The 25,304-nt window shown below is 53.1% G+C and overlaps 1 protein-coding gene across 1 annotated transcript; it reads right to left on the bottom strand.

Annotated features, from left to right (window-relative positions):
- Window positions 1–920: 920 nt before the first annotated feature.
- On the bottom strand, window positions 921–4,055 carry RPS11 (ribosomal protein S11). Its single transcript, XM_082494283.1, has 5 exons — window positions 3,984–4,055; window positions 3,682–3,813; window positions 2,713–2,788; window positions 1,764–1,893; window positions 921–1,093 (listed from the first exon to the last, which is right to left on the bottom strand). The coding sequence occupies exons 1-5, from the start codon at window positions 3,996–3,998 to the stop codon at window positions 970–972; spliced, it is 477 nt and encodes a 158-aa protein (XP_082350409.1). The 5' UTR covers window positions 3,999–4,055; the 3' UTR covers window positions 921–969.
- Window positions 4,056–25,304: the final 21,249 nt, after the last annotated feature.

Below are 25,304 nucleotides of genomic sequence, written 5' to 3'. Positions count from 1 at the left end.
GCCTCTGGTTCTCATCACACCCCCTCCTGTCATCCGCACTGCGCCGCACCATCATTCCCTCCTGGCTTTTCCCCGAACGTGGGATCAGTTTCCTACAGAAGGGCTTACGCAGTTCCCAGAATAACATTTCCTATGACTGTTGGAACCACAAGCAACTATCACCTCTAAAAAAATCTGCAGGAAAAGCAGTTTCTTTGGCACTAATTCCCATTCCCTTCAGTTGCTGACGCACCACTGCCTTGTAAAAATGTGCTCGGACACCTTTGTGTGTGAAAACACCACGTGGCATCTTCCTCTTTAAATACATATCTAAGCTTTCTGAGAAGTGATCTTTAAAGTCGCAACCACCTTCGCTATCACCAAGAGGCTTTACATTATTCTAACCCAAATTATTATGCAACCTCCAATCTGTCCCTGCCTGCATCTACACTGGGGAGGGGGTGAAATGGCAAACCAGAAATCAGTATGGAACTGGAAAGCTGCAAGAGCTCTCCAGAAAGTAACTCAAAGCGGTCAGAGTGTGTCCCCCTTTTGCTTTTTTACTGTGCCCAAGTTCCCCATACATTAAAAAATCTGTCTTCAGCCTGTCCTGGAACACAGAGCCTGGGAGGAGAGAAATGGGAAGGCAACTTTCCGTTGGACAGGCTGCGCAGGAGCCGGCTGTGCTGCACCTCAGACCACTCAGATCCATCAATGGGGACCTTGACATTTTTCCATCAAAGGCACAACATCCCCTCCCTGTCCCTCATCCAAACTCTCATAATTTCCAAGTAGAAAACCTGGAATATCTGAACTAATAGCTGCATAGTACTCTCAGTTTTCCTTGAGGCGCACTCATCTCCCCCATTTTTGTAGTCTGATGAGTTCACATGAGCTGTCACGTCCCCACGCTCTTTATTTCAGATTACACACACAGGGTATGTTTTTACCAAAGTTTTATTTGTCCTCAGCATCTTCCGTATGCTGTTTTCAAAACTTCTGAAATTGCTTCTTGGTACCAGCAGCCTTTGTGACTTTGAGGACGTTGAACCGGACAGTCTTGCTGAGGGGACGACACTCTCCCACGGTGACAATGTCCCCAATCTGGACATCCCTGCAAAGACACCCCTGGTATTTCAGCAGTTCCACGTTTTCTGCATTTGCAGTCCATTTGCTCTGCAGCACAGACATTTACCACGCATGATGCTAGTGAGCAACACAGCACTGAAAGAGACCTCGGGTGTCTAAGTTGTAAAGCAAGATCTGATTTCATCGGCTGGACTGCAATGCCAGTCCCAGTTTTTCTGGAAACCTGCACCCTGAAGGCTGGTGTAGGAAAGACACAGCAGGTTACAACCCACCAGCCTCCAAACCCATCCCCTCTGGCCTCAGTGCTTACTTCAGAAACATCAAAGTTGTTATATTTCTCACAGACTGTAACCACTGCATGGTTTCGGAACAGGCAGACTGACCAGAACCTGTCTTACGGTTCAGCAATTGCCACTGGCACTGTCAGCAGCCCCCTCAGCAGCAGGGGATCTGAAGACCATCGTGAGTTTAGACATCACCACCAGCAAGCAGGTTCCAGGTCAGAAGCAGCATTAAAACTGCCCGTGTCACACTGATGTGCACACTTGCTGCACTTTCTACACAAAAGCCAATGTCAGAATTGTAAACAGTATCTATAACGACATGTATGAGCCACCGGGAACACGCCTGGCGCTCCCATATGCCCAATATCCACAGGACAATGCTCCCCCGTCACTGCGGGGACCCGCACGCACCTGAAGCAGGGGGAGAGATGCACAGACATGTTCTTGTGGCGCTTTTCAAAGCGGTTGTACTTGCGGATGTAGTGCAGGTAGTCCCGACGGATGACAATGGTGCGCTGCATTTTCATCTTGGTAACCACACCTGGGTGACAGAAGAGGGGGGACGTGACAGTGACGGGCACAAGCGTGCACCGACCGTTGGCAAACTGGGCTGGAGACTTGGGTTATAACTAACAGAGGACAGAGGTTTTTACAAGAGTAATTCAAGGAGATCAGCAGGGATGAGTGGTACTTGACACCTGAAGGCAGCACCCTTCAATTCCAGTAATTTCTCCTTATTTATCATAGAATCCCAGGTTGGTGGGAACATCAGGGATCACCAGTCCGACCTTTATTGGCAAAAGCATGGTCTAGACAAGATGACCTAGCATCCTGTCCAGGTGACTCTTAAAATTTTGCCTTACTAAAAGGAAAAATTAACTTACCTGAATAATAAATCATAACACATCCTTTGGGGGGTGCTTGAGGACCCCTGTTCTACCAGTATGAAAGGGCATTCTCACTGCCAGGATACAACGCTAAAATTTGTATTATAAACCAAATTGTCTTTTTGAAGACTTTTAAGCACACACTGACTCCTTTCCTAGAAACACCGCTCCCTGCATTCTCTGTTACTGCACTACATCAACATCTGCACTCACAGCAGTAACCTGTGGAAAAGTAACTGCCAGCAGCTGGTCCTTTTGCTGGGCATCAGCAAAGCCATGTGGCATTGTCGTCAAAGCCCCTTCACCGTGAGGCTTGGAAGACCATCGTGAGAGACTGGCATCATGTGCAGCTCAAGGACCAGGCAATTCCAGATGAACGCTCACAACTCATGGGCTTCAACTGCTCACCCACTTCAGGGCAGCTACAGGATTACGCCGCTAGTACTATTCCTTAAGGAACCTTCACAACTCACCTGACAGGATTCGGCCACGGATAGAGACATTACCAGTGAACGGACACTTCTTGTCAATGTAGGTGCCCTCAATCGCCTACAAAGAGAAATGATACGTAGGATCTGAAGGATTTGGGTTGGAAGGGATCTTAAAGATCATCCAGTTCCACACCCCTGCACTGGGCAGGGACACCTCCCCCCAGCCCAGGTTGCTCCAAGCCCCGTCCAACTTGGCCCTGAACAACTCCAGGGATGGGGCATCTCCCACCTCTCTGGGCAACCTGGGCCAGGGGCTCATGGCCTGCACATGCAACAATTTCTTCCTCACGTCTCATCTCAGTCTCCTCTCTGTCAGTGTCAAACCATTCCCCCTCGTCCCATTGCTCCCCTCCCTGATCAGGAGTCCCTCCCCAGCTTTCTTGTAGGCTCCCTTCAGTTACTGGAATGCTGCTCCAAGGTTTCCAGGCTGAACCCCCCCAACTCTCCCAGCCTGCCCTCCCAGCAGAGGGTTTCCAGCCCTCGCAGCACCTCCGGGGCCTCCTCTGGCCCCGCTCCACCAGCTCCATGTCTCTCCTGTGCTGAGGCCCCCGAGCTGGAGGCAGCACTGCGGGGGGGTCTCCCCAGAGCAGAGCAGAGCACAGCAGAGGGGCACAGTCCCCCCCTCGCCCTGCTGGCCACGCTGCTGGGGATGCAGCCCGGGATGCCACATTGCTGACTCACAGTAAGCTTCTCACCCACCAACACCCCCAAGTCTTTCTCATCAGGGCTGTTCTCCATCCATTCTCTGCCCAGCCTGTGTTTGCTTTTGGGCTTGCCCCAATCCACCAGCAGGACTCTGCAGCCATCGTCAGTGCTTGGATGGACAAACAGCTCAGAGGAACCACTCGTACACTAGGACGCACTCGGCGGCACCGTCATCGCTTTTGGGGTGCGGGGGGGGCGCAGATGCCCGACCGGGGCCTGGGGTAGGGCAGCCCTGCCTTGTCTTACCTCTTTGGGAGTCTTGAAGCCCAGGCCGATGTTTTTGTAGTAGCGGGGAAGCTTCTCCTTCCCACCCTCGCCCAGCAGCACCCGCTTTTTGTTCTGGAAGATGGTGGGCTGCTTCTGGTAGGCCCTCTCGGTCTGAGGTGGGGAGGGGGGGGAAGAGAGAGGAGCATCACCGCCAGACCCACGGTACCTCAGAGAACGACCGTCCCCTCCCGACCACCACCTCCCCGCCGTCCCCCATCCCTCCCGGGGCGGACGGTGGCCCAGGGCGGGCAGTCCCGGCCTGCTCCCGGCGCGGCACCCACCTGCGTGTCCGCCATCTTAGAGCGCGCGGCGGAAAAGAGGCCTTCAGGCTGCGCGTGGCTCCCCTTATCCCAGGGGCGGGGCGAGGAGGCGACGGAAGTGACGTCACTTTCACCCGCCAGGCGGAGGGAAGAGGGGGCGGCACGGTGGGGTGCGGGTACCTGCTCCAACGGGGATTTTAGGGGTCACCGGGGGAGCCCAGTGCCCAGTCTGGGGAGGACTTGGGGGTAATTGGGGTCCCGCAAAGGGCTAAAGAGACCCCGGGGGATGTTGGGAGTCCCCAAAGGGTCGCAGCGCATGTTTTGGGTGCCTGGGGGGGGTTTGGGGTCCCCAGAAAGGCCGGGAGAGGGCCTGGGGGGGGGGTTGAGGTCCCCCAAAGACTCCCTCAAAACGCCAGAGGGTGGCTCCCATGTGGCTTTGGGGGTCATCAAAGGGTCCCAGCAGTCATTTTGGGGGGGGATGGGGGTGGACTTGTGGGTTTTTGGGGTCCCCAAAGTGGCCAGGGAGACCTGGGGAGGGGTTGGGGGTTACCAAAGGGTCACAGCACCCATTTTGGGGAGGTCTTGGGGGATGTTTATGTCCCCAAATCACAGAATCACGTAGTTTCGGAGTTGGAAGGGACCTCTAGAGATCATCTAGTCCAACTCCCCTGCTAAAGCAGGATTGCCCAGAGCACATCACTCAGGACTGCATCCAGGCGGGGCTTGAAAATCTCCAGGGAAGGGGACTCCACAACCTCCCTGGGCAGCCTGTGCCAGTGCTCTGTCACCCTCACTGTAAAGAAGTTTTTCCGTGTATTTGAATGGAACTTCCTATGTTCTAACTTGTGCCCATTACCCCTCGTCCTGTCACTTGGAACCACTGAAAAGAGCCTGGCTCCAACCCACCCTTTAGATACTTGTAAGCATTAATAAGGTCTCCCCTCAGCCTTCTCTTCTCCAGGCTAAAGAGTCCCAGCTCTCTCAGCCTTTCCTCATAAGGGAGATGCTCCAATCCCTCCATCATCTTAGTTGCCCTTTGCTGGACTCGCTCCAGCAGTTCCCTGTCCCTCTTGAACTGGGGAGCCCAAAACTGGACACAGTATTCCAGTTGCAGCCTCACCAGTGCAGAGTAGAGGGGGAGAATGACCTCCTTCGACCTACTGGCCACACTCTTCCCTGTGCAGCCCAGGATTCCATTGGCCTTTTTGGCAACAAGGGCACATTGCTGGGTCATGGATAATTTACTGTCTACTAGGACCCCCAGATCCTTCTCTTCAGAACTACTTCCCAGCAGGTCCGCCCCTAACCTATACTGGTGCTTTGCATTCTTCCTCCCCAGGTGCAGGACCTTGCACTTGCTTTTGATGAACCTCATTAGGTTCTTCTCTGCCCAGCTCTCCAGCCTGTCCAGGTCACGCTGGATGGCAGCACGGCCCTCTGGGGTGTCAGCCACCCCACCCAGTTTGGTATCATCAGCGAACTTGCTGGGGATACACTCTGTCCCCTCATCCAGGTCATTAATGAATATATTAAACAAAATTGGACCAAGTATTGACCCCTGGGGGACACCACTGGTTACAGGCCTCCAACTAGACTCTGTGCCGCTGATCACAACCCTCTGAGTTCTGTCACACAGCCTACTCTCAATCCACCTCGCCGTTGCCTCATCTAGCCCATACTTCCTCAGCTTCCTAATGAGGATGTTACGGGAGACAGTGTCAAAAGCCTTGCTAAAGTCAAGGTAGATGACATCTACGACTCTCCCCTCATCCAGCCAACCAGTTATAACATCATAGAAAGCTATCAGATTGGTCAAGCATGATTTACCCTTGGTAAATCCATGTTGACCACTTCCAATAACTTCCTGTTCCTCAACGTGTTTGGAGATGACATCCAGAACGAGTCGCTCCATTACCTTCCCAGGGACAGAGGTGAGACTAACCAGTCTGTAGTTCCCTGGGTCCTCCTTGCCTTTTTTGAAGATCAGAGTGATGTCAGCCTTCCTCCAGTCCTCTGGCACCTCTCCTGTTCTCCATGACCTTTCAAAGACAATGTAGAGGGGTCTAGCAATAACATCTGCCAGCTCTCTCAGCACTCGCGGGTGCATTCTGTCAGGGCCCATGGACTTATGAATGTCCAGCTTGGCCAAGCGGTCTCTGACCTGGTCCTCCTCAACTGAGGGAAAATCTTCCTCTCTCCAGACCTTCTCCCTTGCTTCCAGAGTATGGGATTCGTGAGGGACAGCTTTAGCAGTGAAGACTGAAGAAAAGAAGGGTCCCAGCAACTGTTTTGGGGGATTTTGGAGTCCCCAAAAGGGTCAGGGACAGGGCTAGGGGAGTGTTGGGGTCCCAAAAGGGATGTGGAAGTCCTTTGGCGTTGGGTTGCAGCACCCATTTCAGGGGGCTCTGGGGTGCTTTGGGATCCCTAAGGGGCCATGGAGGTCCGAGGGGGTTTTGGTGTCCCCAGAGTTTGGGAGGCAAGGCGTGGGGGGCACTTGGGGGTTTTTGAGGTCCCCAAAAGTGCCATGTGTGTGTGTGTCTTGGTGGCTGTGGGGGTCCGTTTTGGGGGGGTTGGGGTCCCAAAAGGTCTGTGGAGGTCCCAGGGGGGACCTGGGGTGTGTGTGAGTTCCCTCAAAGAGCCAGGGTAAGGTCCAGGGGGGGTGGTTGAGGGTCACCAGAGGGTCCCAGCAGCCAGTTTGGGGCCTGGCTGTGGGCCCTCCCTGCCCTGGGGGTCCGTTATTTATTGACACACAGACTTGGACTTGTAGCCCCACCACTGTTCCTCTGGGGGAGGGAGGATTTAAACACAACAGGGGTTTGGTAGGAATTTCTTCCCAGTCTCAGGCTGTGAGGGACAAAAAAATCACATCTGTGGGGACCCCAAAGCATTCAGGTCTTGCTAATGCAGCCCCAGGTGATGTTCCCTACATTTATTGCTGAGATGAAGGACTTGGGAGATGGTGAACAGCGCTTCCAGGGAAGTGGTGGAGTCACCATCCCTGGAGGTATTTAAGAGATGGGCAGATGTGATGCAGAGGGACATGGTTTAGTGGTGGGTTTGGCAGTGTTGGGTTGATGGTTGGACTCGATGATGTTAAAGGTCCCTTCCAACCTAGACGATTCTATGATTCTATGATCTCCTACCCCATAGTCACTGAGTTTCTCTAAGAGCAGCCTTCTCAGAAATCTCTGTCAAGTGACATCTTGAGTGCTGCCTTGGCTGGGCCGGGTTTCCCTCAGCTCAGCCAGTCTCGGGGGCAGCGGGGACGCTCATAACCAGCTGTGAGAGTCATGGAGTCACAGAAGGGTTTGGGTGGGAAGAGATCTTAAACGCCATCCAGTGCCACCCCCCTGCCCTGGGCAGGGACACCTCCCACCAGCCCAGGTTGCTCCAAGCCCCGTCCAACCTGGCCTTGTACACCTCCAGGGATGAGGCAGCCACAGCTTCTCAGGGCAACCTGTGCCAGGGGCTCACCACCCTCACAAGCAACAATTTCTTCTTCATATCTTACCTAAATCTTCCCTCTTCTAGATTAAAGCTCTTCCCCCTTGTCCTATCACATGTCCCACCTCTCAGGGTAACCTGCTCCAACAGCCAGTGCGTGAGGGCGCTCACTGCCGAGGGGTCTCCAGGTGTACCCATGCTGGTTGGCTTCAGAAAAAGGGGGACCCTCTGGGTGGATACCTCTGTGTCCAGACAGGTCTTTGTGTTCTTTCAAGGGCTTTTTTAGAGCCTGTTGGAAATATTACTGGAGTTGGACCTAAATTATTTGAATTTTCAGTGATTGTGGCTTTCTGATGGATGTGTTACACACAGCAGGGTACCTCGGAAAAGGCCGTAATTCTATCTTTACTTGGTTTTACATAAAGCCAGCAGTATAATTTAACATTACTGTGATGCAAATAAAGTTATGTTAAACCAACAGCATACGGTACCCTGTTTACTGCATGTCACATCATTAATGTTTGAAGATTAAAGGGAGAGTAGTGGCTTTTTAGCACCCTTATGCTAAAAGGTGTTTTGGTCTCTGTTAATCATCATCTGCTTCATTAGGGGCCGATCGCAGGACAACTTTTGTGGCTGAAAGCAAAGTGATTTCCACCCGTGAAGAGCGAACTGGGGTGGATGGTGATGGACTTTCCCAGAGGGATGAGGAGGAACGGGTTGAAACGAGCAACAGCTCCTGCCCCGTGCAGGAGCAAGGGGCGGTGGAGCTCTGCACTGAGGGGTGTGCACAGCAGCGCCTGGAGGGACGGGAGGAGGTCAAGGAGGAAAAATCCATGCGTCTTTGCTCAATGTGCATAAAAAACGTGTGTCTCAGGGAGGTCTCCTTGGCTGAAAATGCTCAGCACTAGGGTGTGGACAAGGCAGAGCAAACCCCAGCTCAGGGGGGGCTTTGGACCTGGCCCAGGGTGCGGGGATCCCCTGCAGCGGGCTGAAGGAGTATTTTCAAATTTGGTCATTGTGATGTTGATCTTTTTGTGCCTAAGTGCGTGCCTAGATGGGCACTCACAGTGTTCACTTCGGTCTTGAATAGACGGTGGGGAGACCGCAGAGATTTTTGTGTTTATTGTCTTCAAAGTCCTGTCAGAGTCTCAGGGGGAAAGCAGCATGAACTGGAGATATGTAACTAAATTCATTTGAAAATTGCCATTCTTCTCTGCAAATTATCTATAAGCTGACGAATAAATAAAGAAAATAGCATTTTTTTACTCATCTGTTTGACACTAAAAAAGAAACTGAGTCATCCACTGCCTTTAGCTCATAACAAATTGTGAAGAGTAGGGGAATAAAAAGTGATAGCAACCTCTCTCTCTTTTGGGTGGGCAAATTCCGTGGGCAAATTCTGCTCAGATCAACCAGTGCAGAGTCTTGCTGTCGGGTTCGGCATCTGCAGCAGCAGTTGGAGAAATGTTGCGGCTCTGCGGGACAGACCCATGCCAGAACGAGGGGTGGAGGTGTCCAACTGCTAAGCATGATCCTGGTGGAGCAAAACAAAGCAAAAGGGACTTTCAGGCAGTGGCTTGATGAGGAATCCCTGATTAACCCCAAATTAATCATCATCAGAGCACAGTGCTGCAGCTTTATGAGAGAACATGAATAGCAGTGGGCTGCTAGAAAGTGAAAAAAAGTGTCTTCCACCAGAAGGTGCCATCCAGCCCAGGAGATGAGGAGTCTCCTGGAGCCACCGGAGCCCCCAAGCCCTGGTTCTGGGGGTTCCCCTGGTCCTGACGGCAGCATCCGTTTAAGGGTAGGAGTTTGTCCTGATGGCCCTCAGCAGGAAACGCCCTGAGAACATTGTGTAGGTCAGAGGAGGAAATAGCAGAGGTGAAGTGTAGACATTGTCTGGCGAGAGAGGGAGGTTTCCCCTGGGCGTTTTCTGGTGTTAAGAGATACCATCAAACCTTTGTCATAAGGGAATATGCAAAATCCACATAGCCGTTTGAGAGGAGACTCAAGGAAGCTTCAGTAGCTACAGAGGCTGAGCTGAGAAAACCGGTGGCGACCCAGTGGTGTGTTTGTTCTGGCAGCTGGAGTGAAAGTTCTGCAGCACTTTGAAATGATGCAGGAAGAAACCAGAAAGTTGTGCTCTGGTTTTATGACCTGGAACTACTTTTACTGATGATTTTTAAAATACATTAATAGCTACTGAATGTGCTCTGTTTGGGCAGTTTGATCCTTTCCTGGCGTGCAAGTTTGGCCTTGATGGTATCGAATCACAGAATGGTTTGGGTTGAAAGGGACCTTGAAGACCATCAACAGAATCACAGAATAGTGGGGGTTGAAAGGGACCTCTGGAGCTCACCCAGTCCACCCCCCCTGCCAGAAGAGGGTCATCTACAGCAGTTGCACAGGATGGCGTCCAGGTGGGTTTGGAATGTCTCCAGAGTGGGAGACTCCCCCACCTCTCTGGGCAGCCTGTGCCAGTGCTCTGCCACCCCCTGCCCTGGGCAGGGACACCTCCCCCCAGCCCAGGTTGCTCCAAGCCCCATCCAACCTGGCCTTGAACCCCTCCAGGGATGGGGCAACCATAGCTTCTCAGGGCAACCTGCGCCAGGGGCTCACCACCCACACAGGCAACAATTTCTGCCTCAGATCTCATCTCAATCTCCCCTCTTTCAGTTTAAAACTGTTCCCCCTCATCCCATTGCTCCCTTGATCAAGAGTCCCTCCCCAGCTCTCCTGGAGCCCCTTTACGCACTGGAAGGGGCTCGAAGGTCTCTGTGGAGCCTTCTCTTCTCCTGGCTGAACAACCTGGGAGGGGAGCAGTGAGTCCAGGAGCTTTGGAGAATGGGTGTAAGCTGCTCTCAGGGGTAGGATAACTGCAGTGGCATTTTAGGCAAGTGAACTGTCCATCTTCCGCCATGTCCTGAGGAGAGCTGTAGGGAACTTTGCATCTCGAGTAGGGACATGGGTATGGAAAGCCGCCTTGAGCCACTGTCCTGTATCCAACTTAATTTATGCCATGGCTGTTCCAGTCTAAGCATCCCATCAGAGAAGCTGGTCATCTGTCTAACCCGTGGCTCAGGGGGTAGGGGAGAGTAGCTGGAATTTCACTGTCACGCGGAAAAGGCCTGAGCGGGATACCCCATCCTCCTTGCGTGCACCCAGTGAGGGCCAGGGTGAATTGCCAACCCTCGTGGGGGTGGCTTAGTTCTCCAGCTATGACGTCTGGTGTGAAGGAGCTGTGGAAGAGGCCGTGTAGACCTCTGAGTTGCCATTGGGCTATAACTGGTGTCTGCTGGGTGTTGGGTAGGGTGGAGGGCAGCCTGAGATGGTTTATCACAAGGTGCTGAGCACCTGGGTTTGGTCCGGGGAGTCATCCCTTGGCACCTCCTAGGAGGGAACAACTGTCCAGTGTTTTTCTCATCATACCCAAACCCCACTCTTGCTCCACAGCCTGGCTGCCATTCTGACCAGGAACCAAAACCTGCGGTGACTCAGCGCTGCCAGACAGAAAGAAATGGCTCCTAGGAGTGCGGAGGGGCTTCTGTTTTGGGCTTGGTCTTTTCCTTCCAGGGAGAGCGGACACCTCTAAGAGAGTCCTGCAACAGGGGACAGGTGGGAAGGGGCTGCAAACCCCGGCTGGGGCCGTCCTGGGAATACTCCCTCATGCCAGTGCATCGTTGTCCTGGTAAAAGGCGCAGGGTGGCTGAATTGCCGCTGGTGTCTGGAGTGTTGGCTGTCATACTGGAAATAATTAACCACGTTGTTGTCCCTAGTGATGCCATTCTCCCAAGGGGGGTGACGACAGAGGGACCCATTTTTAAGGCAGCAGGTTCCCGTGTTTCGAAAGCCCATCTCTTGGGGCAATGCTCCCACCAGCCCCACGGCGAAGACTTTCTCCATACAGAAGACCTGGTCCAGGGCACCGCTTTGCCCTGTCCTGTGTCCCGGCTCTTGCCCCCACAACATGCCCCTTTTCCCACCCGTCCCAGGTGAGCCTCCCATGCCCCGGGCAGTGGAATCGCCTGTGGGTGGTAAAGTGTTGAGAAATGCCGCTTTGAGTCCAGTGCTAGCCTTTGATTAGCCCCCTAACTGGGTGTCCTGGTTGTCCTCAAACCGGGACGCTGGGGGAATCCCAGTTTGCCCCTCACACCGGCTCTCACGGGGGAACCAATAAGGACCTCCAAACCAACTGGGGAATCTTCTGCACCATCGCTCATTGTCCCTGTACGTCAGGTCCCGCATCCTATCCCTGTTCTGCTGGAGCATGTTGTGCTCTTGTTTCCCACTGTAAATGTGTGACTGTCCCTGTGGCTCCTGCGGCGTTGCCTGACAGCGTTAGCTGTCACTTACAGACTGTCGTTAAGCACTCAAGACCTCATCAAGTTAACAGTAATTGTGTGAACGAAGCTTAAACTTTGAGGCTTGTTCGAATAGTCCAAGCCTAAAGTATAGGTAAAGGCTCAAAGCCAGTGGGCACCAGCCCATCTCCAGAGGCCCCCGTGAAGCCCTGGGCAGGAGGAGGCACCCAGCGTTCTTGTGGCCGCATTGCAAACCATCACTTTTCCCATTCGGGGCAATTTTCTATTTGCCCGAAGTCCAGTATGTTGACCTCAGACAGACTCCAAGTCCTTCCTCTACTCATTCCTACTCGCGATTTCAAAACCTAGCAGATTTAGACGTTAATTTGCAGTGGCAGTCTCTCCACGGTGCAGTGGAGTCCTGCAGGGAGAAGGCACAATGCATTCCTCAGATGATTTGCAGCCTGGGCACAAAGGCACCGTTAAGTAGGGCAGCAGCAACTGAGCAATCAGCAAAACATGTTTATATGTTATTTATACAAAGCCGTAGTCCAGCTGAGGCTGCAGAGTTCGTGTTGGAGAGGTCTCTTAAGGACATGTGTGTGGAACTGTCCTTACAGCCTCCACGCTTGGTGATGGCTCTGGGCTCTCCTCCGGGAAGGGCTTTCCAATGCCTTCTAATGGCTTTACAGGAAAGTGTCTGGGTGAAACTTTCAGAGCAGAGCCTTTCTCTGGAGCAAAGATGATCGGGGTGTCAATTAATGTCAATTAATCTATCAGCAATGTTGCTGTGACAGGCATGACCCTCCCAGTCCTGGCTGCTGCTGCAAGGTGGCTTTGTGTCTTGGAGCATTGCTGGGCGATGACCAGTTCCATGTCCCTGAATGGAAAACCTCTGGAGCAGGCAGGCACCAAAGCGCATCTTGCTGCGGCTGGAGCAGATGACGTGGAGCAGAGAGGACAAGACCCCCCACGGCGAAGATGGGTTTATGGAGAGCCGTCTGTATCCCGACGACAAAAAGGATCGTGCAGCATCAAGGGTGGGCAGGGCAGGTGGGACGAACATGGCGGGATCAGGAAGGGTGTCGTTAAAAGCAAACATCATGTGCTAATGGCAGAGCGGGTTGGGAAAACATCTTGTCGTGTCGAGTAAACACAAGCGCCTTGCTTAGAGACGCTTAACGCTTTGGCGTTTTGGTGCACATGGCTCATGTTCCTGCTGTCGCTGCTGTGGCTCACGGGCACCGCCTGTGAAGGGAGAGATTTTAGAGGGCATGTGGGGGGAAGCGAGTACGAGAGGAGCAGGAGGCAGGGGAAGCAGAAACACGCTCAAGTGTTTACTGCACTTGATATTGGTACGTGCCCTTGCCAGCTGCTTCCCTGCCACTGTGTCTCTCAAAATCTCAGTGCTTGTCGCCTATACTGGAAGAAATACCATGCTCAGCCCTCAATTATAGAATCATAGAACCATAGAATGGTTTAGGTTGGAAGGAACCTTAAAGATCAACCAGTGCCACCCCCTGCCCTAGGCAGGGACACCTCCCCCCAGCCTAGGCTGCTCCAAGCCCCGACCAACCCGGCCTTGGACACCTCCAGGGATGGGGCAGCCACAGCTTCTCGGGGCACCCTATGCCAGGGGCTCACCACCCTCACAGGAAACAATTTCTGCCTCAGATCTCATCTCAATCTCCCCTCTGTCAGTGTGAAACCATTTCCCCTCGTCCCATGGCTCCTCTCCCTGATCCAGAGTCCCTCCCCAGCTCTCCTGGAGCCTCTTTAGGCACTGGAAGGGGCTCTGAGGTCTCTGTGGAGCCTTCTCTTCTCCAGGCTGAACACCTCCAACTCTCTCAGCCTGTGCTGATACCGGGGGTTGTCCTGACCCAGGTGCAGGACCCTGCATTTGGCCTTGTTGACCCTCATGAGGCTGACATGGATCCACGTCTCCAGCTTGTCCAGGTCCCTCTGGATGGCATCCCACCCCTCAGGCATGTCACCACACCACTCAGCTTAGCGTCATCTGCAAACCTGTTGAGAGTGTCCTTGATCCTCCTGTCCCGATCAATGATGAAGATCGGCCCCTCTTTCCAGTTCCACAAGCTGCACCATCCATCAGCACTGGTGGAGTTTGGGAGCAGAGGAGCACCAAGTGCAGAGAACATAGTGTGTGGATGTGCTTTCACAGGCTTTGAGGTGTGGGTTGGAGGGGGGTGGCTCAGGGACTGCTGCCAAGCCTGGGAGCCTCAGCTGAGCCGAGCTGAGGGAGCTGGACCTTCGGAGGGCGATGCCATTGGGTGGTCCTGGGACGTGGCTGTGGACTGTGTCGCACAGACATGGCCCGGTGCACCGGGCAGGGCTGGGGGGAGCCTGAAGGTCTCTGATCTCGCTTTAAACACTGCCGCACAGTGCAGGTGAACTCTGGATGGGGTCATCACGCAGAACCAGGAGCTGACCTGTGGTCTGCTCTCAGCCCTTCACATCCCAGCACTTGACTCCCACCAGCCGTTCTCACGGTCCACCGGCTGCGACTTGCTTAGTGAGACCTCATTTCAGTGTGTCCCCGAAGCAAAATCCATTTGGTGTCCTGTTGATGTGCTTTGGGCAAACTGGCCGTGGGTCTTAACCAGCAAAGGGAGCTGCAGAGAGTTGCCTGAGGTGCTGCAGCTCCATGGTCATGATCTGTCTGCTGGGCGGTTCACATCAGCATGGACACGTGCAGGCTACGAGACACTTATCTGGAAGGTTTAGGAAATTACAGACTGTCTGGAGATCTTTAGAGGAAGAAATTGCATCTCCCCAGAAATTTCTTGAAGATCTTAAAAAAGAAGCACTGCTGGTGTTTATGTCAACAACCCAATAATCCAATTTCAAATTCATAAATGCAGCTTTGCTCAAAAGTTGTTTGCATTTACCTTGTACCCAGGTACCAAATGCTACAGAAACACCGTATTGCACATTTATTGTTCTTTCTTAACGTGTGTCTGCAGGGAGGCCCCAGGCAGACTCAATGTCTGAAGTCAGGGGGAGCTCAGCAGAGAGAGTGCCATGGATGAGCACCGAATATAAATGTGAGGGAAATTAACTTCTGTTGTAAAGACAGCTCGGGTGTTCAGACTTTTTCCAATACATAACTTGGCTTCTGTCTCATAGTTATACACAGGATTATGTTCTGCTTGGAGACCCCTAAAATATAGTGCTTCTCTCTTTCTCACCAGGTAATTGTAAGTCATGAAATAGATGGAGCTATAGATCCTCAGAGAAGACATTGGGATTTGTCATGACCGAGCAGGTGTGGAGCTGGAGGTAGTCTGACTTCTCGATGATTATACCGCTGTTCGTGGGAACCCGTCGCAGTCCCTTTTGATATATTTTTTTTCCCCCAGTAGACATTTCTTCTACTGCTACACAAGTCGCCATAGCACTACTGCAAGTCTGGATGTGCAGTACCGAGCGCTGGACCTTTGGAAGATGAAGGAGGACTGTATTGACACCTTACCATTTTGATGACAGCTTCGGCCAGCTTTGGTTGCCCACTGGGTTGACAGATTGGGTTGCCCCGAGGTGCTGTGGTGTCTCTGTCCTTGGGGCTATTCAGACACCGTTGGGAGGTGGTCCTGGGCTCCGACCAGATGGACCCCAGAGGTCCCTGCCAGCCTCAGCCATTCTGTGCGTCTGTGAACATTGCACTTCTCCTCAGCAAAAGTTATTTTGGAATTGCCAAATCTTGTTCCTGTCCTGCCAAGGACCGAGGCCTCATCCTGCGTACCTCCTCCAGAGCTCTCTGCCAAGGAGCTGACCCACAGGCCACTCCTAAAGTCCTTTCCTCCTTCTCCACCCTCCAGCCAGGGACCCAACGGCTGTGAGTGGGTGGGATGGAGGGGGGACAGACCCTCCTGGCATCGGCTGTGGATGGGCACCAGGGCATGGGAATGGCTCTGCGGGGCAGCTTGGCGACCGCGACAGGAGAGGTGGTTGCAGTGAACGGTGGGAGCACGGGAGGTCTTGCACCACTCCTGCCTCAGCAACGCCTCCCCAGCAGCTCTGACACCTCCTAGCTGCTCCGACCATCTCCCCATCTTCTCCCACTGCCTCCACAGGTGCTCCAACTTCCTCCCAGCCACTCCTCCACCAGCGAGGAGATGCTGCCTGGAGAGCAGCCGTGGTGTGTGGTGCTGGAGCTCAGTAGATCTGGGCAGCTCCGGGCAGCTCCAGGCGGTTGGGGACTGCAGGTTTCAGCACGGGGATTTAGGAATGAGATGCTGGACCATCTCTTGGGTCCATCCAGCTTTACTGAGAGTTGGGATTAAGCCAAAGAAGAAATGAGAAATTAATGTAGCAGTCCCAGACAGTGCGGCTGGGCAGGAATCCCCCGAGGACGGCAGTCACTCCTTGGCTCGACTGCTGTCACCCGCACCACAAGCCAGCAGCAAGGGCTGGCCCGGTGGCTTTGTGCTGCTTCCGTGGCTTTGAATAAAAGATGTTTTCCTCTACTCACGGAGTACGAGGTTACCCCTTGCAGGCTGCTCCCTCGGAGGTGCTCTGGCAGTGATGCAGCTGTAGGGAAGAGCTCAGGAGTGCTTAATGAAAAAACACATTTATTATTATTTCTGTGAAAGAGCACGTGCCTGCTTGCTGAAACTGGTTTTGAGTTGGCCCAGACATAACCTCAAACCACTTGAAATTGCACTAATTTGGCCTTTGAATGCTGCTTTGCGGTCGCTGGAAGGTGAGCACTGATACCACCATCGTGGCTGGGGAACACCTTCTACTCCTGTCCAGCCCAGGTGAGTAGTGCCCCAACTGCTTTATGCGACTTTCTCGAGAGATATTCTTGGTGAAGGACCCCTCACCATCCTCTGTGTTCCCCTTCTCGTGTTTAACAGTGTCCTCCTCCCAGCAGACCTGTCTCAGGCCGCCCCGAGCAGTGTTGAGCGGTGTCCGTTCACGCCTGACGATGAAACGAGATGTTCCGAAGCTCGTTTTGCGCCGTCCCGATAACCACAGTGGCAGCACTTGCTTTATCCATCTGCTTCTCAGTTCTCTGTGTTTATCCCACAGGTCTCCATCCTCCTGGCAGAGGACCTGTGGACTGTGTTTCCAGGTGGTTCCCCAGAGCTGCGATTCCCGTTCCAGGGTGGATCCATGGCCACATCCAGGGGTCCCTCAGAAGGTCCCACCTGCCCCGCTCTGCCGGGCCACCCATTTCTGGGCATTTTCTCCCCACGCTTCCCCAGCTGCGTGGATGTGGAGCTGGTGCCCGAAGCCCCAGGGCCAGCAGCGATCCACCATCTGCGCAGGAGCCTTGGTCCCCTCCTGTGCCTTAATGTCTTAATTATTTTCTCCTTGGGAGATTAACCACAGCCTTTACTCCCCAGAGCAATTAGTCCTTCTCCTTCACTCCTGTGCTTCCCTTAAGAAGATTTATTGGGCTAATGTGCTGGTCTTGTAAATTATCCCAACAAGCCTGTTTTTAACAACCAAATAATAACTTTTACCAGAGAATAAGGGTGTCTAAGGAGATGGGTGGCCTGACACACCTCTGAGCCCTGCTGGGAGCTTCTGCTCCCCGTGGCGTTCCTGCTGAGCGGCTGCCCATCAGCAACGGCAGGGTGAACAGCTTGTGTTTGAAAGCTTTCCCTCTTAATCCCTTCCCTAAGCCCTTCCAATGACAGTCAGTAAGCTGCCATGCCCAGGCATGCTGCGATTTGGGTTTTTTTCAGGGAAAAAACAGTCTGCGGGGAGCTGGGGCTCCCTCCTCTTGCGCTGCCACCCCTCCACCCTGGGGACGGGGATGGGTCCCCCGACATTTTGGAGCCGTGCCAAGGCTCCTGGTTTTTTTTTTTTTTTTTCTTTTCCCTCCTGCTCAAAGTTCACGGAAATGGCAGCGTTGGAGGCCTAGTGACCAAACCCCTCGTGGGACGGGGACTGTTTGTCCTTTTACCTCTCCCTGCACTTCTGAGAAGGGAGGAAGCCCCCGCCAGATGCGGGGATGGAGAACGGCATCTGCCAGTGCCGAGCGTTGTGGCAGCGGGGTGGGAGAGGTCCTTCATCCCCCCCGGGGTTCCCACGGCCAGAGCCGTTCCTGCTGCTCTGGTCCGAGCGCGGTGGGACGGCACCGCCTCTGCCTGGCACGAGCGGCGGCAGTGGGAAAGCAGTGGTGGTTGTACGGCGCTGGATGGGTCCCTCAGCCCAGACACTCTGTGCCGCAGAATAAATGGTGCTTGTGCCGCCCCAAATTGCTGGTGGCAATTTCATTAATTACTTCACAGTATCACAGTATCACAGTATGCTAGGGATTGGAAGGGACCTCAAAAGATCATCTAGTCCAATCCCCCTGTCGGAGCAGGAACACCTAGACGAGGTTGCACAGGAAGGTGTCCAGGCGAGTTTTGAATGTCTCCAGAGAAGGAGACTCCACAACCTCCCTGGGCAGCCTGTTCCAGTGCTCTGTCACCCTCACTGAGAAGAAGTTTCTTCTCAAATTTAAGTGGAACCTCTTGTGTTCCAGCTTGAATCCATTACCCCTTGTCCTATCATTGGTTGCTACTGAGAAGAGCCTGGCTCCATCCTCGTGACATTCCCCCTTTATATATTTATAAACGCTAATAAGATCACCCCTCAGTCTCCTCTTCTCCAAAGAGACCCAGCTCCCTCAGTCTTTCCTCATAAGGGAGATGCTCCACTCCCTTAATCATCTTAGTTGCCCTACGCTGGACTCTCTCCAGCAGCTCTCTGTCCTTCTTGAACTGAGGGGCCCAGAACTGGACACAATATTCCAGATGCGGTCTCACCAGGGCAGAGTAGAGGGCAAGGAGGACCTCTCTCGATCTACTAACCACCCCCCTTCTAATACAGCCCAGAATGCCATTGGCCTTCTTGGCCACAAGGGCACAGTGCTGGCTCATGGTCATCCTGCTGTCCACCAGGACCCCCAGGTCCCTCTCCTCTACACTGCTCTCTAACAGGTAGCTCCCCATCCTATACTGGAACCTGGGGTTGTTTCTGCCCAGATGTAGGACCCTGCACTTTCCCTTGTTGTATTTCCTTAAGTTATTCCCTGCCCAAATCTCCAGCCTGTCCAAGTCTCTCTGGATGGCAGCACAGCCCTCTGGCGTGTCAGCCACTCCTCCTAGCTTAGTGTCATCAGCAAACTTGCTGATAGTACACTCAATTCCCTCATCTAAATCATTGATGAATATATTGAATAATATGGGCCCCAGTACCGACCCTTGAGGCACTCCGCTGGTTACCGGCCTCCAACTGGACTCTGCCCCATTGACTACAACTCTCTGGCTTCTCTCCTTCAGCCAGTTCGCAGTCCACCTAATTATCCGATCATCCAGTCCACACTTCCTCAGTTTAGCCATGAGGATGCTGTGGGAGACCGTGTCAAATGCTTTACTGAAGTCAAGGTAGACCACATCTACCGCTCTGCCATCATCCATCCACCTCGTTATTTCCTCATAAAAGGCTATGAGGTTGGTCAAGCATGACTTCCCCTTGGAAAAGCCATGCTGACTGCCCCTAATAACCCTCTTATCCTTGATATGCCTTGAGAGGGCACCAAGGATAAGCTGTTCCATCAGTTTCCCAGGGATGGAGGTGAGGCTGACTGGTCTATAGTTACCCGGGTCCTCCTTCTTGCCCTTTTTGAAGACTGGAGTGACATTTGCTTTCCTCCAGTCCTCAGGCACCTCGCCCGTTTCCCAAGACTTGGTAAAGATGGTGGAGAGTGGTCCAGCAATGACTTCAGACAGCTCCTTCAGCACCCGCGGGTGCATCCCATCTGGACCCATGGATTTATGGATGTCCAGGTTGCTTAACTGGTCTCTGACCCAGTCCTCATCAACTAAGGCAAACTCATCCATTGACTTGACTTCATCTTCATCTGGGGTCTCAGCGGAACAGGACTCCTCAGGACAGCCCCCAACAGAGTAGACAGAGACAAAGAAGGCATTCAGTAGTTCTGCCTTCTCTGTATCTTCTGTCACCAGGGCACCCACCCCATTCAGTAGTGGGCCTACATTGCCTCTGGTGTTAGTTTTATCTGCCATGTATTTGAAAAAGCTCTTCCTGTTGTCCTTGACCCCTCTTGCCAGGTTTAACTCTAAGGAGGCCTTAGCTTTCCTAGTTGCCTCTCTACATCCCCTGACAGCAGCCCTGTACTCTTCCCAAGTGGTCAGCCCCTCCTTCCATGATCTATAAACTCTCTTCTTCCACTTGAGCTTGCCAAGCAGTTCCCTGTTTAGCCACACAGGTCTCCTGGCTCCCTTCCTTGACTTCCTACGTGTCGGGATGCTCTGATCTTGAGCTTGGTAGAAGCAGTCCCTGAATGCTGACCAGCTATCCTGGGCACCTTTACCTTCAAACAGCTTTGTCCACGGGATTTCCCCTAGTAATTGTTTGAAAAGGCCAAAGTTTGCCCTGCTGAAGTCCAGGGTTGCAATTCTGCTTGCTATTCTGCTTCCACCAGCCGAGATCATGAACTCCACCATCTCATGGTCGCTGCAGCCAAGGCAGCCTTCAACCTTTACTCCTTGCACCAGACCCTCCTTGTTAGTGAGGACGAGATCCAGCAGTGCACCTCTCCTAGTCGGCTCCTCCACCATTTGCATCAGAAAGTTGTCATCAATGCATTGGAGGAACCTCCTAGACTGAGGCTGGCTGGCTGAGTAGTCCTTCCAGCAAACATCCGGAAAGTTAAAATCCCCCATGACAACCAGGGCCTGTGACTGTAAGGCCACTCTCAGCTGCCCATAGAAGGCCTCATCAACTTCCTCCCCCTGATCTGGTGGCCTGTAATAGACACCCACAACAGTGTCACCCCTGCCAGCCTGTCCCTTAATTCTCACCCACAGACTCTCAACTTGCTCCTCAACTGCACGTGGACAGTACTTGGAACATTGTAGTTGCTCTCTCACGTAAAGGGCAACTCCACCACCTCGCCTGGCTGGCCTGTCTTTCCTGAAAAGGACATAGCCACCCATGACCACATTCCAGTCATGTGAGCTGTCCCACCATGTCTCTGTAATTGCCACCAGATCATAATCTCCTGACCGAACAAAAGTTTCTAACTCTTCCTGCTTATTCCCCATGCTGCGTGCATTGGTGTACAGGCATTTCAGGGAGCGAGCTGAGCACACCGATTTCACCCTATGGGTATGGGAGGCCTCCCGGCCTTTATCAATTCTGGAGTGCTGCCCCACCAATGCAAGCTCAGTAACAACCCCATCCCCCTTCGAATCTAGTTTAAAGCTCTCTAAATGAGCCCTGCTAGCTCCTGCCCCAGCATCCTTTTGCCCCTGTGAGATAAACCTTTCCCACGTGTCACTGTCCAGACCGGTGTCTTATAAAACCAGCCGTTATCAAAGAAACCAAAGCCCTGCCTGTAGCACCAGTCCTGAAGCCAATCATTTACTGACTTAATTTTTCCATTCCATCCCACATCATCACGTGAAGATGGAAGGAAGAAGAGAAAATAACTTGAGCCCCAGAGTCCTTCACCATCCGCCCCAAGGCCTTGAAATGTTGCTTCATTCCCCTCAGGCTGCGGGATGCGGCTTCCTGCCCATCCATCTGGAATATCAGCAGTGAAACCCTTCAGTTTTAGGGTGTGCTTGATCAACTTTATCTCTGCATCCACCTTCCTCAGAGTCAGTGCTTTTCAGACAAATTTTGGAATGAATTCTCCTGTCAAGAAGCTCAATTATTCCATGTTGCACTTTCTTCCGCTGACTGAGAAAACTCCTCGCTCCCTCCCTGCCACATGCAGCCCTTGTGCTGTGGAAAGGTGACTCGCAGACTTCAGACTGACCGCGACACCTCCACGTCCAAGCCTGGAGTTTCCAGAGGTGTGAGCACCTACAGGCGTCATGGGCTGCATGGTTTCCAGGTGGGGGGCTGCCCCAGGAGGTGCCTCCTGAAGGCGCCCATGTGTGTGCCGGGGGGGAGAACCCCCCATTTTCATCATCTTTCCCACAGACCGGCAAGGAGGCATGACCTTGTCTAGAGAGGCAAACCCCATTACGCCGAGTACAATCCCAGCATCGCTTTGCAGGTTTATTTTGAATAAATAATAAACCGCTGGAATTTGCAGACCCCGAGGCCTTCGCTGTGGCTTGCTTGGGGCTGCCGTTTCCCCGGGTGCTCTGGACATGCCTGCGCCTGTCTGCAGAGACACGGGGATCCCACGGACTTTCGGTTTTCGGGGGCACCCCCCAGCGACCCCGACCTGGTGGAGATGTTTGTTGGGTGCTGCTCAAACTTTGTTGGGTGCTGCTTAAACTAAGGTGGGTGGCTCAGTGCGAAACACAGAATGGCAGCTTGTCGTGCTGCTGTGGGGGGCTGCTTGCTGATCATAATATCAAGGGGGATATATATATATGTTTTAATTTTGTTTAAAATGAGGTATGATCATAGAATCACGGAGTGGTTTGGGTTAGAAGGGACCTCGAAGACCATCCCATCCCACCCCCCCTGCCCTGGGCAGGGCCACCTCCCCCCAGCCCAGGTTGCTCCCAGCCCCGTCCAACCCGGCCTTGAACACCTCCAGGGATGGGGCAGCCACAGCTCCTCGGGGCACCCTGTGCCAGGGGCTCACTGCCCTCACAGGTAACAATTTCTTCCTCATATCTCATCTCAATCTCTCCTCTGTCAGTGTCAAAATGTTCCCCCTCGTCCCATGGCTCCCCTCCCTGACCCAGAGTCCCTCCCCAGCTCTCCTGGAGCCCCTTTAGGCACTGGAAGGGGCTCGGAGGTCTCCGCGGAGCCTTCTCTTCTCCAGGCTGACCCCCCCACCTCTCCCAGCCTGTCCTCCCAGCAGAGGGGCTCCAGCCCTCCCAGCAGCTCCGGGGCCTCCTCTGGCCCCGCTCCAACAGGTTCATGTCTCTCCTGCGCTGGGGGTCCATGCCTAATGAGGGAGGCGTTTTATCATCTGAAGGGTCAGTTAACATGCTGGGCTTATGTATATGCCGATATTTTATCAGGCTTTAAAAACAGAGCATGTACCAGAACAGAAATATAAACCTCAACTGAAGGGTAAGAAAAAAAACCCAAAGCAACAAATCAGAGTAATAGACTGCAGAGTAATGAAAGATATTTCCTTTGGCAGTGGGTGTGATTTAATAACCTCGGAGGACAGAGCAGATTGCTGTGATTGCAGCCGGGGAGACGGGGCCCCACTGTCGCTGTCTCACAGCGCACCTTTAGCTTTAACTTTCCCATCTCCATCTTTAAGCGTTGCACACCTTCGTCCTTGCGTGTGCCCCCCCCTCTGGCTCCCACGGCCAAAAGAATCCCACCTGGATCGGCCGTCTCCATCTCTGTGATAAATCGCAGGAGGCACAGCACCGACACGGTGTCCCCTCGCGCTGTCCCCTCCTGCCCGGTGTCTGTGCCTGCAGAGGGTCCATGGCCAACATGGGGGGCTTTGGGGTCTGGAATCTCCCAGGTTTGTCTGGCAGGGGCTGGGGAGGGAGATGGTGAGAGCAGATGATGGGCAGCGGGCTGGAGAAATAGACCACGTGAGCCATCGTTTCATTATTGCCTCTGCTTCAGGATGTATTTGGCCAACTTCTTATCTTCTGCATCCATGTTTCTGAAGGTCAGTGTTTGTCAGAAGCAGCACTGGGATGAACTCCCCCACCAGGATGCTGAATTATTAACCTCAGCCCGAGAGCTGTTGCCAACTCTCCTCTCCTCTGCACCAATGAAAACATACTAAAAACTGATACTGAGAGAAATAAAGAGCCACAAACCACCAGTGAAGCACTCTCATCTGTCTCAGGGACTTGCACTTTTACCACACCAAGCCAGTGACTTATTTCTCTTTTGCTCACACTCCCTACATCAGACCCAAATGATTTTAGCGATGCTGCATTTCAAAGACTTTGGGATGTGCATGGTGGCCATTGAGCCGAGGTGACTTTCCTGCTACGTTGTGTCATGGTCCTTCCCATCTCTGCTGGTCCTTCACTGCCTTTCAGGGTGGTGGGAGGGTTTGTGTGGGCTCAGGGCGATATGATCGCACACACAAACTTGGAGGAGAGAGAAAAGCATTGCTGGTGCTGGAGCAGTGCGTGGCAACGATGCAGCCGGCCTGCACGGGGGTGTGCATGGGGTTGTGCGCGGCTGCCGTCCTGGCTCTGCCATCCTGGGACGTCCCAGGCAAAGCTCCCGCACCGGTGTCCCCCTGTGGTCCCATCCTGGCTGCCTGCGCCCCAACTCTGGCTGCTGCCCCGGAGGTGGCCTTGGCCACAGAGCTGCTCCCTGTGTTGGTTCTCTCCTGGCCAGTGGCACTCGGTGTCCCCACCGTGACAGGCTCGGCTGCGCCTGGTGTCAACCCCAACCCTGTCGCCTCTGTGGTGTGGGAGGAAAGCCACAGCCTGCATGGAGCACCATCATTGCTTGCTTTGGTCTTCGGAGGTGACTGTTACCGTAGCCAACACAGGAAGAGCCTCCAGTGGTTTGGAAGTTTGTTTCAGATGAGCGTTAGTGCCGACCAGAAGAAGGTTGGGTCTGCAGAGCCGGAGGTGCTGGTGGGACCCAGCTGCTCCGAGACATCCCGGCCCCATCCTGGCATGGGGCAGTGGGAATTCCCCAGGGTCTGAGGAGGAATCCCCATTGAGGGATGGAGCCGGTTGGTCACGATGGGCATGTTGTGCCAGGACAGCTCTGCCGGCTCGCTGCAATTACTTCTCATTTGCAAATGTGTGAGCTCCCTCTTCTGCATCCTCTTGGTATTTATGTGGAGTCTGGAGTCCAGGTTAGCATGAGTTGTCAGTCGTAATTTTTGTTAAGCAGGATTCTGGCTGAAATGTTGTCGTCCTGGCAGGGAATGCAAGGTCGGCAGAAAGAGAATCGGGGAAATGTCCAACTTTAGAAGAATTTGAATGCGGGTGTTCATTTCGCATTTGGTGTGAATCTGGGGAGGTTTACTTGAAGGCTGAGTAATACAAATGCAAACATGCGCCAGAGGCAATTTCTGTACCGGTCGGTAGCGCTCCAATGAAACGGCCAGACTTCAAGAGATGCTTCTGCCCCAGTAAAGTTCCCTCCCCTTCCTTTAATGATGTGAAACAGAGAAAAGTCATGGGAACCATTTTATGCACAAAGCATTAAAACACGAGGAGTCATAACAGTATTGGGTCTGACATCAATGTGTGAGATTGACTTTGAAAATGGGACTGTCTCTGGGCAGAGCTGGCAGCATCTGGTGCTCTCCAGAAGTCAGTGCAGATGTTGGGGTGACAAGCTGGGCATTTCATCGTCCAGATTGACTCAGCCTCCTGTCTGCATCATTGATCTATGATAGCTTTGTTTTTTTCTCTTGTCAGGCAGGAACAATGCACCAAATGCATTTAAAAATATTAAGAATTAAAAAAAATTAAAGAATTAAAAAAATATTAAGAATTAATTAATAATTTATTAAAAGTATGCTTTCTTGTGGTGATGCCATGATAGATGCTTTTTTTTGTCATGAAAAATACAGGAGAGGACCTGTTTGAATTTGGGCAGTGCTCTCCTGGGGCTTGGGCTTTTCTCCCACGTTTTGGTCTGGCTGCTGGGGCTGGGAGCATGTCACACGTCATGGTGCTGC

This window comes from Vanellus vanellus, assembly GCF_965231255.1.
Source record: "Vanellus vanellus genome assembly, chromosome: 1".
NCBI classification, from domain to species: Eukaryota; Metazoa; Chordata; class Aves; order Charadriiformes; family Charadriidae; genus Vanellus; species Vanellus vanellus.
Note: the sequence above shows the minus strand (reverse complement) of the source record. Positions and strands in the feature narration are given on the sequence as shown.